Genomic DNA, 14,511 nt, shown 5'->3' with positions numbered 1-14,511 from the left:
CCGACTGCCAGATTCGAACAAAGGACCTACAGAAAGAGACCCGATGCTCTGCCCATCAGGCCGCGGACGCTTGCGTGTAAGCAGGCGGAAAGGAACATCCTCAGGAATCTCCTGTGTGCAAGAGCAGTTACGTAGATGCCGGGGCCCTGTTCCGTCTGCCCAGCACAAACCGCCCTGCGTGCTGCTTGGCGCTAGTATGTCGCACCCGCGTATGGTGATGATGATGATGATGATGATGATGATGATGATCTTATATCTTTGATTTACCCACCAAGGGGGGATAGGCCAAGAATCGGGCGGCAGTAGGTAGGGAAAGAAACTTCTTATTTGCCAATGAGAAAGGCAAAGTAAAAGAAGAACCAAAGAAGATTGTGGAATCACTAAACTAGTATGCCAGCGAGCAGTCAGACTAAATGAAGGATGAGTTTTAGAGGAGGTTACAATCTAGGAGAGAATAAATACAATGTTAATAAAGAATTTGGAGGCACCCGCGTATACATCTTCCAATACCGTTCGAGGAGCCGTCCTTGTCGCCCATCGAAGCTCGTAGCTCACCACCACTGGGGGGGGGGGGGACTCTCAACGAAACGTTTGCATTAGTACGAATCATAAACACAAATAAAATTTCAGGACTGCTATAGAGTAAGCGCTGATGAAGGTTGAAATCATCTTAAAACAAAAACAATAATAGCGGGAAGAATGAATAATCGCTAATTGAAAAAGTCGTTTATTTATTTAATGCAAATTAATTTTTTGCATAGGAGTGAAACGGGAGTAGCCGGATGCCGTAGTGCTTCCAACCTCTCCGGTTAAACCATATTTAACTCTGCATAAGGATAAGATACGACTTCGACAAGACATTCGGTTGGGCCCCGTTGTAAATTAGGGCGAGGGGACCGACCACGTGCCCGGTGTGCCACCTTCTGGCTACGCCACTGCTTGTGTGTCTTAGATGTGATCAAGGAAAGAGTAGAAATAAAGCTTAATGCACACACACAAAAAAAAGAAGGCAAAAGACGCACAGGTGCACACCAGCATCTCAGAGGCAGCAGTCGTCATTCGCCAAGTGCTCGCCAGATGGCTTCGGCATAGCCCGCGGCACCTAACACAAAGCCTCTATCAAAGCGCGCAGTATATTCGTGATGCTAGCGCCAATTTCTTACCCTACACCTTAACCGTGGCGAGTGAGCGCAAGAGCACCGACTACCGCCGGTCGCAACGCATACAAGAAATACTTCAACTTGCTACGGCAACTCCTTTCAGTCACTGTTTTATGCGAACAGCCTTTTAGGTTTTTTATCGTCGGTGTTCGCGTCGAAGTCAATGTTCGTTACAGAGGAATCTGTCAACCATAATTAACGAAGAGTGTCATTGTTTACGAAAACAAAAAAAACTAGAAGGAAGACGACGATTATGGCCTTTAAACAGACCGGTTACGAAACTCGCATTCAGTATCCGACCCCCTCGTGAGACTTTTCGGAGAGCTATAGTTGCGGCGGTAAGGCAGCTTCCAATTTATACGAAAACTCGCAGTAATCGGCGAGGTCATATCGTTCACTGCGATTGTTAGTTTTTTGTTAACTACGGTAGATGGCACGGTGATCTGTGAACGTCTAAATTCCGAATCAGTGTTGCGCCGATATTTTCGCACAGCATTTGCCAGTTTCGCCACCTTGCACGAACAAACCGCTCGTGCCTCGTGCCGGCCCGGTGTCCAGCGGCCCGGAAGCAGCAGTTGGCTCCGAACGCGTTCGTCGGAAAGTGGCACACCCGTTTGCGCCAGCGATCTTCCTCCCAGCCGCTCAGGTGAGTGGCTTTTCATCTCAGCGCGGTTTGACGCTGCCACCACGACTGCTCCGCGCTCCTTTCCGCCTGAATTGCGGCGGCCTGCCTTGTCTTACCGGCGAAGGTCGGGCAAAGTTCTGACTGGTGTTTCAGGAGTCGCGGGGCGCGGTTGTGCTGAACTTAGCGTCACAAGTTGGCGGCTGAACATAAGTAAACTTACTCAATTGTGTTGTTTTACTAATTGTAACAACGTGTCATTATTTCGCATTATTGGCGGAGCCTCTAGGAGACCAAAGCGGCAACGGGGACACTAACGCTAGAACCAGGACTGGTCCGTGGGTTGGGGCTCGCCGAGGCCTGCGCGTGCCAGGGGTGTATAAGATCGGCTGTCCGACAGCCAATTTTTATGCGAACACCCCCTGGCACGCTTTGGCCTCCGCGGCCCCAACACACGGGCAGCCCTGCTTCCAGCTTTGATATCCCCCCCGCTACCACTTGGGTGCCCTGGAGATCCTTCCTACTTTATTATAACCTCAGGTGCTATCCTGGGGCCTTCGTTTGCCGGTTACATGTGTCCTCCTGGAGCAGTGCTTGCAAAAAAATGCAATCTATCGTCGCGACGAAAAAAGCGACCCGCGACTTATGCAACACCAGTCAGAACCTTGCCCGGTCGCTTGGGTAAGAGACTTTCGTGGCGACGCCGTTTATACATTTACCGAAAGGACAAGAAAATGCGTCAATCGATAATCTTTTGCAAGAGTGGATGTCTTTACAGACTTGGCTACAATAATGAGCCTTGTCGTTTTGTTTTCGTCTTTTGGCACGGCAGCCGTCACCGCTATATCGCTCCAGAGCCGGCTTTTTCTCGTGCTTTAAGCTAATACACGTGAGCGAAATGAGTAGAAAGCTCTAGCACATGCGGTCAAAGCACATCTTGTAAAGGTGCTTATTAGCCACCAGCGGTTGGGCAGATCGTCGGCGCAGGGCACGGACTCTCAGCACGAGCGGCGTTCCCACTAGAAAGCGCTGGAGAGGATGGTCCACTACAGTGTTCCTCTTCTCCGCTACAATTTGTTTAAAGTACTCGCAACAGGCCCAATGATTTCATCGCGCCAAATGCCTGCTCCCGGTTAAGTGAGGTGGAACAAGTATCGTGCGCTTCTTTACAAGCAGCACGTCAAGGAGCAGTGCCACTGTTTCTTCTCAATCGGTCCATACAGGGTCACAACTGAACCAGCCGGCGAGAGCGCCGCTGAAAAAAGAAAGAAAGAGGCCTGACTACGGAGCGCGATGCCACCGACACGACCCCCGGCTCCGGCTGTGCGACCCGTGGCACCAACGACATCACCCACCGCGGCGGCGGCGGCTGCTGCTGCTACAAACACACCCGCTGCTCGAACTGTCAGACCCACGGTTCCGGCGACCTTACCTTCGGCGCCGGCGGCCCCAAGGACCGGTGGTGGAGCGGCGGCGAGACCCGCCATGATGGCCGCGCCACCTGGAGGCGTCATGATGCTACCGGCAGCCCAGCCGGCAGTGAGGTCACGTGGCCCCTTCGTTCAGATGCCGACGCTACAGCTCGTGCAGCCCAACGTGCAACCGATCGCGGGCTGCCCCGCCGGACTCGAGTACCTGGCGCACGTCGACCAGCTGCTAGTGCACCAGCAGATCCAGCTCCTGGAATGTAAGCGAACGTTATACCGGATTCGTTATAAGGAACTCGGATAAAGCGAATAATTCTCTATATCGAGCGCGAACCTTGCTGACTTACTCGGGATGACTCGCTCACAACGAGCCGGACATATATCGAACTCGGCAGCACCCGCTTCCAGCGACATAAGGGTGCTTGCATGTCGCGAACGCGGTATTGAGGAGGTTTATTTTTATTGGTATTTTATTTTCATATCTTCTTTTTGTGTGGACTGGAGCGAGTGTACGTAATCTCGCGCATCAAGAACGCCGTTCCCAACGACGCTGAAAAACGGTTCAACGCACAGGCAATAATTATACTTCCTAACTACGCGTAGTTATGTCTTCAATAACTGGATTCCTTCCCTGATTCCTTTCTTCGGTGGAGGTAATACATTCCGCATATAACGAACGCATCGCAAAAGTTAGTCATAGGCGAGTTTGGACACACTCAATTTCTTGATGTATAAAACAAATTTTAACGTATAAGTTTGTTCGCTTGGGTTTGAGTGTAACGGGCTATTTTTAGTTGACATTAAAAGGCATATGGTGGTGTGGAGCGCCTGCAGAAATCGAAGTCGGCCGCTCACGTAGGTGCGCAGGCGCGGTTAATTCAGGCGGGTTAATCCAATGACCGCACCTCTCTCGCGCGGACCGACTCAATCATACGGCTGAAAATTTATCGGAAGCCATTTTGTTACTAAAGCAGACCACCAGTTATGCACGCAAATTACATGAACTACCGAACTACAATAATATTATCTCAACTAGATCAGCTGCACCCGTTTGCCTCCGCTGTCTTTAGATGGCGCTGCGCACAGCACATGTCTATACGTGCGTCCGAAGCAGGCTGCTGCTGGGTGGACGGAACCGGAAGCGGCGTCAAAAGCGGTATTTGTTTTCGGCATTTGTTTCACAAGAACACGCGATAAGCATGTTTGCTTTTCGACAAACGCTGCGCAGCGTCTATTGACCCTTTTCGCGGAGCAGTTTGCTCTAAAGAAACGAGATGGCGCCTTCGGCGGCGCGCCGCACGTTGCCTCAGCAAAAGCGCATGAATACGAAACGATCACCGCTACTGCTCTGGCATTAAGCGATCAGCTGTCGGAAATGCAACTGGGTGTTTGCTTACGCACTCCGCTCCATTCATGCTGCAAAATGTGGAGCGGTAGAGGAAACACATGTCCTGCATATTGCTTCAAAAATAGTGTTAGCCATAATAAGGAATGGAATGAATCCCGGTTCCTGGACCGCCGCTGCATAAGGACCGCCTGTGTTGTCGGTCCTTCGCAATGCACGGGTTTGTTCGGAGATAAAGAAATTCGCTAATACGCCAGCGTTTAACGTTAAACTCCGAATACAGAACGTCAACCGCGGAACGTGGGCATGAGTGAGTATAGCTATCGTTACACAATGAGAAAGTTAGTAGCGCCGCTTTCTGGCATAGTAAGTTTCTCGCACGTTATCCTAAACCCATCGACCGCAACCACACTCAAACTAAAGCCGACTCTACCGTCAACGTATCAACAGTGAGTGCGCGCACACTTGAATCAATGCACCGTATGCATATATAGAATGAGTGACGGTGACTACACCTACAGCATACGAATGTTCGAAGCTGACTTTTCGTATACTGTCCACAGGGCAATCCAGTGACTAGCGTCAGTACGTCTTTGCTACAAGCTGTGGCAAAGTACGAAATATCTACGTTCTAAGTCTTGTGCGCAGCATGAACAAATTTGTTACCCGCAAGCAATCAGGCCGAAAATAAACAACAGATGGTGACCTCACCGATGTACTTTGCCGAGTCAGAAACATGACAAGCCGCTCCTTCAATGCATTTGCCAAATAAAGAACGGTGAGCAGAACACACTGATGACGGTTTAATTCGTAAGCGGCAATTCGTACTGCTTGGAATACAAACGGTACTCGCTGCTCGCGGCGTTTGGACGAGGCGTAATGTGCTCCGAAAGTCCCTTCGTGTTCTCCGAAGCTGTGGCCACATCATCGTGTCCTCCACCCAGTCACAGTCTACGACAGCCGCCGAAACGGAGGTTTGGTGAGCCGCATCGGTGTCATGCACACATCCGTTGAAAACACGGAGGCAGCGGACGCATCTGAGGCAAGCAACAGGCGCGTCAACACGTGATCAAACATGGCGGCGCCCGCCGAATCGCCGTGAAAACGGCCTATACGTCGCGAAACCGTGCTCCACGCACGTGCGCAAGTTGTCCAGGAGCGCCGGAGTTCAATGTTTTCTAGGAGTGCCGGAGCACTCCGTGGAGAATGTCCAAGCGTATTCATTCATTCATTCATTCATTCATTCATTCATTCATTCATTCATTCATTCATTCATTCATTCATTCATTCATTTACTTCTTTATTGCATACCCTCAGGGCCTTCATGGCATTAAAGAGGGGAGTGGGTAAACACAGGCTTATATGAGGAACTGCAGTACAGTGAACGTAACATGGTGATGGAAAACACAACGGCAGTTTACGAAAAGGAATACGAAGGAGAGCACGAATGGCCATAAAGATACAACAAGGGCAGATCATTGCAAAAAGATTCGGTCGTGGCAATGGTTCGGGAAGGCGGTTCCAGTCCAAACAAGCTTTAGGCATAAAAAAACAAAGGCTAACTCAGTATACAGGTAAACGGTTTAGGTACTCAGTGTGCTGGTATGGGTTGCGCTTTCCGAGACGCGGACACAGGAAGGCACGCGGATAAAAACAGACGGGCGCAACGCGAACGCAGTTCCAACTCGCCCGAGAAGCAGCGATGTTAGGTACGGTAAGGTTTAGGCATATGAGCTGAGCTAAATGTTTACCTAAACCTGAGGGAGTGGGCGCCAGCAAGAACAGTTCTCGAGTTAATTGAGACAATGGGAGCGCAGATATCGCCGGAGCCTTTTGTGACCGCCCGCGGCCTGCCATGCGCGCGCAGTGATCGTGCCATTTGAGCAGGAGAACAAGTACGTCGTCAAGAACACCATGGGCCAGTTCATCTTCATGGCGTACGAGAAGAGCGACCTGGGGAGCCGCTGCTGCTGCGGCAGCATCCGGCCCTTCGAGATGTCGCTGCTCGACTACCGGAGCGTCGAAGTGTTGCGGCTGTACCGGCCGCTCCGCTGCGGGGGCTGCATCTGCTTTTGCTGCCTCCAGGTGTGCGCACCACGTAACGTATATACTGCACGACGATCGAGAGCGTATAGTTTCGTTTTATGTGTATAGCCTCCCGGATAGGAGACGACGTAGCCTGACGTAAAACGAGGCGGCGGTCTTCGCAATCGAGACCATCATTTCGGATTTGCCCCGGAGTAGCGCGTAGAACCGTTTCCAGCGACTGGTACTCTACCGTTCGCTAAAGATGGATTCATTCTGCTATAAACATTTTTTTTTTCTATTCGCAAGGATGATGTGTAGCCTCTGCGGGCTTACGTTTTAAAGGTAAGTTCAAAGTTGATGCTTTCAAGTAAAGGATTGATTTGGGTGTTCGGGAAGGGTTCGAAGTCTTAGAAGAGAATGAGCACGAAAGGAACACCTGCACTTATCAAGCGGCCGTTCATGTTGCCGGTCGGAATACCTGATGGTTAACTAGATCTAAAACTCTTGGTGTCGTCATCCTTCTCCTTTGCTGATGCGAGACAAGTCTGTGCAGCCGTGGCAATTGAAGGCTGTGCTATTCTTTCAACATTTACGACAACTCTAGTTCTTCAGCCGATTTGTCCAAAGCCGTACAAAAAGAAGACAAGATGCCCCGTGACCCCGTCGCTATAGTCTCAGCGTGGAGGGGGGCTCGACCTTTCCAGCGCCCCTTCCCGTAGTCGGCGCCATTGCATCACGTTGATAACAGAGGTGGCGTGGCGCGTGCAGGAGATGGAGGTTCACTCTCCGCCGGGCAACATCATCGGCTCGATAAAGCAGGACTGGTCCGTCGTCTTTCCCTACCTCTCGCTTCGGGACAGCGGCGGCAACGTAGTGCTCCGGGTCATCGGGCCCTTCTGCACTTCGTCCATATGCTGCAACGACGTCGTCTTCGACATCATGACCAAGGACGGCAAAACAAAGATCGGTCAGTTGTCGAAGAACTTTAACGGCCTGTTTCTGGAGGCCCTTACCGACATCGACAACTTCACGGTGACCTTCCCCATCGACCTGGACGTCAAGATGAAGGCCACGCTGCTAGGCGCGGTCTTCTTGATTGTGAGTAGACGAGCTCATCTAGGGATCGCTAGGCTGCCGGGCTTTCACGTGCGCATGATAATCGTGCTGGGTTTTTACGCTAGTTCGGACCCCTATTTTTCGAATCTCTTTCGCACCATAGCACCATGTGTATACATATGCGCACATGCCGCATCGAAACGCGTTTGTGCGCGATATTTTCGATGTTGTTGCTATTCTGTTTTCTTAAAGCGAGGCTTCCTTGACATATCTTGGCATAGAGAAAAGACGCGCTTTCGCCCTCAAGGTGAAAAATTGATAGCGATAGCAAAGTATTAGACAGTTTTCTCGGCTATGTAAACCGCAGTAAGCGCTCGCTTACTGATTAAATTAACAAACACATTGTTAAGCGCGCAAAGGCAGACGCGAAGAGAGGCCGTATTCTGAAACGTTCGCCTTGCGCGAAAGTTTCGCCGCTGCGAAACTCACATTCAATGAACCAAGCGACTGCTTACCTGTGACGTCAGCGTGCACTACCAACGCGCTTACTCGAACGCTTCACATCGCGTGAGAGATCGCGCCCGGCGAGTTCAGAGCGGCTTGGGTTTGTTGTTTACGAGTGTAGTGACCGCAGTACGGGTTCTGCGCACTGACTATGTTTGGTTACGGCCTCTTTAGGTAAAATAAATTGAATAAGGAAAGGTGAAATGTTTTATTTTATATGAATGAACAAATATCGCCGCGAAACAACGCGTGTAAGACGTCACCAATAAGGCTACTGCAAACTACCACCTATCTTATCTCTACTACACTCCACCGCCAACCGAACGCCAAGAGACGCCAAAAGCATGGAGTTTCCTGTAGTAAACTCTATGGCCAAAAGACATGTTCATTTATTCAATATATGTCGAGATCACCCATCGACAACATGAGCGTAAAATGACGTAGGCCGGAACTACAAGATTGCGCTGTTTATTTTCCGGTTTTGCTAAAATCGTCAATCAGGCCGCGCCGTTGGCGGAGGCGTGGCCCGGGCGATAGTTTCGCGGAAGGCGAACGTCTCAGAATACGGGCCCAGATCTCACTCGATGACCGCGAACGCTCACTACCACAACGCTGACGTCACGAAGAGCGCCGGCAGCGGTGAGCAAACGGCTCGTGCGTCTGGGAAACTTGATATTACGCGATCTCCAACACGAGGAGGCTCGCGGTAACAGAGCGCGCACGAAGCCACCGACCATCTCGGCTCGCCACTAGCCTTCGCTCCCGCCGCAGATTGCCTCCGAGATGCGTAGCGCGGACCGCGTAGCTCAGCCGCGCGGAGAACTGCGCGCAGCGACGGCCGGGCTAGAGGAGGAGACGAGCGCTCGGCGAGGTGTACCGCGTGCACACACGTGGTCCCTCCTCCCCAAGCACGTGTTCGATCACGTGACTTCCAACATTGGGCACGGCGGAACACGGCCCGCGTCAAGCAACCCTTCCTTCGAGGATCGCCCTCGCAGCCTTTCCCTCGCACCCACAGCACACAGAATAGCCGCAGCAAACGGAACATCATGGTGACATCCGACGGCGAAAATTGGCTCGGAGTGTCCGTATAAATGTGATCGCAATAAACGAGGAGAGAGAAGAGGAAAGGCAGGGAGGTTCTTCATTAAGCATCCGAAATTAAGATCTGGCACTGCAGTGCTAGGCTTCATATCGATGTTTGATGCGCCGTTGCAGCTCGGATTCAGTTGTCCGGGCCCGTGCGGCTTTATTGCGACAGCATTTAAAAGGATACCGGAGGCGCGGCATATGCGGAGTGTGCTGGACGTCACATGATCTGCTCCTGGCGCCAAGGCGACCATACCAGGGCATTCCGAGCAAAGTGATTCCAGAACTAGGGAGACAGCAAAGTAAAAAAGAGTTGCCTGCTCGGATAGGTTTCGCAGCCGCGGCAAAAAGTAGCGGCTCGAGTGAGCGGCAGGAGGGAACGCTCGGGACGCAGAAGCGCCCGCGCTCGTCCCCCCCCCCTCCCCTCTCCCCCCTTCGCTGCCGGCGCTCCTCGTCGCACCAGTGTTGTGAGCACGCGTTGCAACACAGCGCGCGACTTGTTAGTCAGCTAACACTTACTGTAATTTGTACTTCCCCACTAAAGCTAAGAACCTTGCTTCGTCTAATGTTCTAACGATTTGGCATCGAGTGATCTTGATTCAACGTCTCACTGATTATAATATATTATCTATATATATATATATATATATATATATATATATATATATATATATATATATATATATATATATTCTGCCACTGTTTGCTCTCTGAGCAAACAGTGGCAGAAGAAATTTTTAAACGCACCGTTAAAGGCAGCAGAACACTGGTCACTCAATGATGCGCATCCGGATGTTCTGTCTCCGAGGCATGTAACGTGACGGATGGTTTGGTGACACACACTTAACCTGACTAGTTCTTCATTCTCGTGTGCCTCCTCGTCATTGTAACTAGCAAGCATTCTGGTATCAGAAGAGAGGAGTGTAGCCGCCGCATTTTTTACACTGCAATGATAGGTTAGAACACGGCTGGCCCTTCAGCGACATTTAATAGTTAATTTAGGATCCAGTTAATGAATAATAACTAAATGCAAAAGAAAATAGTCTTACTTGCTCCAAGCGACGTTGAGCAACGTTACCTTGTTTCTGTACAGCTACAGCTCTTTTTTTAATGTTGGAACAAGTTATGAGGGATATCCTGTACACCGTGTGCCCCCAGATAACGTTAGCCAAGCTGTTCAACGAAAAAAAAAAGATTAAAATAACACGGTGCAAGCAACTAATGAGACCTACCGAGTTCGGTCGTCAGCGTTCCGATAACCGAACACCGTAAATGTCAAAATGTTATCTTACAGCGTGGCTTTAATAAAAATTTTCGTTGAAAAGCTTAGATAACGTTAGCTAGGACGCCCTAGACATTTGCACGATTGTCAATAAATTCAAGTTGATGTGTCAGCGCTGTGTTCGTCTTAACCTTTGCATCGAGTTTTATATTTTGGCACTGCTAGCCTCAAGAATGAAAAAAAAAGATACTAGTTGCTGTGTTTAATTCGACGGCTGATCTTCATTTGATATTCTGCAAAAAAAAAAAAAAGAAACCACGGACTACTTAGATTGGAATAAACTCGATGACTCAACGCCGGTTTATGACTCTGCGCAGGACTTCATGTTCTTCGAGAGCTCCGCCGGTGGGTCCAACATGGATCTTCCCGGCAACATCATAAATTAGTTATTCGACGATCACCGATTTTGTCCTGCCTCCCTAAAGACACACCAGGCTGCTCACACAGGCTGAAGCCATGACACGTCTTCAGGGCCTGTGCGCGGTCGACTGCGTGTTTCTGAACGCAGCCCCGACAGTATTTTCGCGCTCACTGCTACGCTCACGTGAAGCAGCTTGTTTTCCGATTTCGTCGTGCGCTTCATGCACGATATCTCTTTTGGGCCCGCAGAGCCCGCTGACTTAATGGGAAGAAAGAACCAAATTTACGTTTTATTTCGGGCAGCAAATTTTAATCCTAGAATGTTTGACTTGGTTCGTGCCATTTTGCCTTAAACGTCTTCTCTGTCATCTCTTGACGAAAAAGAAAAAAATCTGCAAACGTATTTGCAAAGTGTGTCATGTCGAACGAATCCTGCAGCATGTCGCGTCTTATCACACGCAATACCAGCAGGCTGAGCCGACCTCGCGCAATAAGCACCAAAAACAAGTAAAACCTCGTTATATCGTATATATTCGCATTACTGAAAATGGGGTTATAGCGAAGAGTAAATTTGGATGCTTGTAAACATCACCATATGCCCTCATTTTCTTTATAGCCATCTCCACCTGTGTCTATCCTGCTGAAGCCTAAATCATATCCTCAATTGCAAAATTTTCTAATCTCTCATATCGCTGCGCGTTATTGTCTACCAATTCACGGTTGTGCAACATTTTTTTTTGAACCAGTGGTCACGTGTCGACTCGAAAAACGCGGGAAGGAAATGGCTCGGCCGAAACCCTGGTCAGACGAGTGGAAATATGTAAAATGGGAAACTTAAAAAATAAGATCAACTAGAATAGAGGACGAAGGTATCGCCAAATGTTCAAACGCTTCTTCAAAGGCAGCCATGTATTTGCTTAGTGGCCGTGGCGGTTCGATGGCTAAGGGATTCCGCATCCGGGCACGAGGTCCCGGTTTAGGTGACCGTGGATTCGCCGGTTGCATGCTGACGGTAAACGATGCGAAAAAAAAGAATTCGGCAAAACCTATTTCGCGATGACTTTCGACGGTAATGCAGTTATCATTAAGCCAATGTGTAGCCACACAACGTAAGCAACCGTAGAAGCTGAGTTATGTGCGAGGCGTGCAATGCAGCGATACTACGTTTCGCTTCTCAATGAACACTCGGCGCCATCTAGCGTCGCCGCTGCAAAGCCTGCGCGTGGACTGCGAGATGCACGGCGCGCCGTGCCGTGCGAAAGCTTAGGAAAAGCGTCATACGGCAACCAGACCTCTCTCGCGCTCGTTTCTTGGCAAGCTGTGCCATCTAGTGGCATTGTTCAATGGCACATACTTAGTGACCCAAGTTGACGAGATGTTCATTGAAGAGCGCCCACATCGCCCGCGCCGTTGTGGCGCAGCCTGCTAAAGCCGTCGGGTATGTTGTCCCACGAGGAGTCCTTGTGATACGGTTTCGATTTCGCTAGACATCGGATAAATTTAGGGGATCTTTATTTCGTCATCTTAAAGCAACACATTCTCAGTGGCACATATATGGTAATTCAGGCTTGTCTCAAAGACCTACATTGGAGAGCGGCGCACTCCTTCTGGCTTATACCAAGTGATCCAAGTTGGCATCGAAGAGGTTCATTGACGACCAGCATAGACGGAGTGACACGTACACACAGTGCTTCAAGTCAGCGTCAAAGAATTTCATTGAACAGCGGCACCTAGCGAGTCCCACATCTACAGCGATGAATGTCGGCGTGAAAGTCGTCGAAGAGCGGTGCGTATGCACACACTGCCAGAGTGGGTTGCTCCATTTCCCTAGGGAACAAGAACAAGGACATTGCCACGTACTCGGTGACCCGATCTGACCCGATAGCTGGTTTCGAACCCTGTTCCCTCAGTACAGCAATCCGATGCACTACCCATTAAGATATTTGTTAGGTGGTCAGACAAGGAGACACAATCTCTCCAATGCTATTCACTGCGTGCTTGGAAGAAGTATTCAAGCTTTAGCAGTAAGGATCGACCGCGAATACCTCAGCAACCTTCGGTTTGTCGATGACATTGTACTATTCAGCAACACTGCGGACGCGTTACAACAAACGATTGAGGACCTTAACAGAGAGAGTGTAAGAGTGGGGTTGAAGATTCATATGCAGAAGACAGATAAACAGCCGGGCAAAGGAACAAGAGTTCAGGATCGCCAGTCGGCCTCTAAAGTCTGTGAAGGAGTACGTTTACCTAGGTCAATTATTGACAGGGAAGTTACCTAAGTCAATTAATCACAGGGAATCATGAGAAGGAAATTCACAGAAAAATAAAAATGGGTTGGATCGCATACGACAGACATTGCCAGGTCCTGACTCCAAGCTTGCCATTATCATTGAAAAGGAAGGTGTACAATCAGTGCATTTTACTAGTGCTGACATATGGGGCAGGAACTTGGAGGCTAACAAAGCAGCTTGAAAACAAGTTAAGGACCGCGCAAAGAGCGATGGAACGAAGATTGCTAGACATAACGTTAAGAGACGGAGAGAGTGGTTTGGATCAGAGAGCAAACGGGTATAGACGATATTCTAATTGACATCAAGAAAAAAGAAATGGAGCTGGGCAGGTCATGTAATGCGCAGGTTGGCGCTGGCTAACACTCCCAGGGTTCTACTAGTACACATAAATACCCAAGAAAGTGGATGGGGAAACAGCGCCGCGGTAGCTCAATTGGTAGAGCATCGCACGCGAAATGCGAAGGTTGTGCGTTCGGTTCCCACCTGCGGCAAGTTGTTTTTTCATCCACTTTAATTTCCATTAATTTATCGTTTCTTCATTCCATTTATTAAGCACAAGTAATTTCCCCTATGTTGTCCTTGGTGTCAGTGTTTGTTGGCTTCTCATGTTATCAACTCACTGCCTGCTTATCTGTCTGTAGTACGCGACCTGAAGAGCATGAACCATCAGAGATCGGTGTCACTTCGTGCCAAACAAGGCACATCCCGTGACCACCGAAATGAATCGGGGATGTGGCGTGCTTGGCATTACTTTTTTGCAAAATCGGCATTTTCTTGATGTCAATGCTCCAAGTCGGCGTTATAGTGGTCCTGAGGTAGCTGTCATTCTACCATCACTGAATCCTTCAACAATGCCTTCATAAAAACAATTCTCCATTGACATTTGTTTTGTACTGCCGGTGCAACACAACCATGTGGTTCAGATATATTCGCTTTCTGCAAACTTGGATCCTTGTGCCAATGTGTAAGACCCTCGGCTTCTGGGCGTTGGGTGGTAGGTTCGAAACTCACCACCAACGTTTGTCCCTTCAAATTTATTTCGTTTTATGAATTAATGTCTTTATAGCGATTTGTCTTACGTGACGGACGCGAATACTCGCAAAGAGCCTCGAGCGGCCAGTCTCGCGGCAACTTTGCGTGTATTTGCGGGTTTCTTTCACACGCTCAAGAACACTTTTATGTAGCGCGCATTGAGCAAGCGAAAGCTGTATTGCGAATTTTTCATGTTGCTCTACAATTTTCTCCTTGACACTTTTCATCGAACTACAATATCTGAAAAATTCATTAATTAAGACTAATTATCTACTTAGACGGAATGAAAAAAAGTTAATTTGGTTATTTCCA

General features: G+C 49.3%; 1 protein-coding gene across 1 annotated transcript; it reads left to right on the top strand.

The window, feature by feature from the left end:
• The first annotated feature begins 1,730 nt into the window (after window positions 1-1,730).
• On the top strand, window positions 1,731-11,491 carry LOC126539236 (phospholipid scramblase 2-like). Its single transcript, XM_050186007.3, has 5 exons — window positions 1,731-1,806; window positions 3,006-3,469; window positions 6,422-6,639; window positions 7,351-7,680; window positions 10,831-11,491. The coding sequence occupies exons 2-5, from the start codon at window positions 3,076-3,078 to the stop codon at window positions 10,897-10,899; spliced, it is 1,011 nt and encodes a 336-aa protein (XP_050041964.1). The 5' UTR covers window positions 1,731-1,806; window positions 3,006-3,075; the 3' UTR covers window positions 10,900-11,491.
• The last annotated feature ends 3,020 nt before the right edge of the window (window positions 11,492-14,511 follow it).

The sequence above is a fragment of the Dermacentor andersoni genome, chromosome 11 (assembly GCF_023375885.2).
Source record: "Dermacentor andersoni chromosome 11, qqDerAnde1_hic_scaffold, whole genome shotgun sequence".
NCBI lineage: Eukaryota > Metazoa > Arthropoda > Arachnida > Ixodida > Ixodidae > Dermacentor > Dermacentor andersoni.
This window is presented reverse-complemented; position numbering and strand designations above follow the sequence as displayed.

Coding starts and splice junctions, on each gene's coding strand:
- LOC126539236 (XM_050186007.3), top strand. CDS start 3,076: ATGCCACCGACACGACCCCCGGCTCCGGCTGTGCGACCCGTGGCACCA. Junction 3,470..6,421: donor GCAGATCCAGCTCCTGGAAT/GTAAGCGAACGT, acceptor ATGCGCGCGCAG/TGATCGTGCCATTTGAGCAG. Junction 7,681..10,830: donor TAGGCGCGGTCTTCTTGATT/GTGAGTAGACGA, acceptor GACTCTGCGCAG/GACTTCATGTTCTTCGAGAG.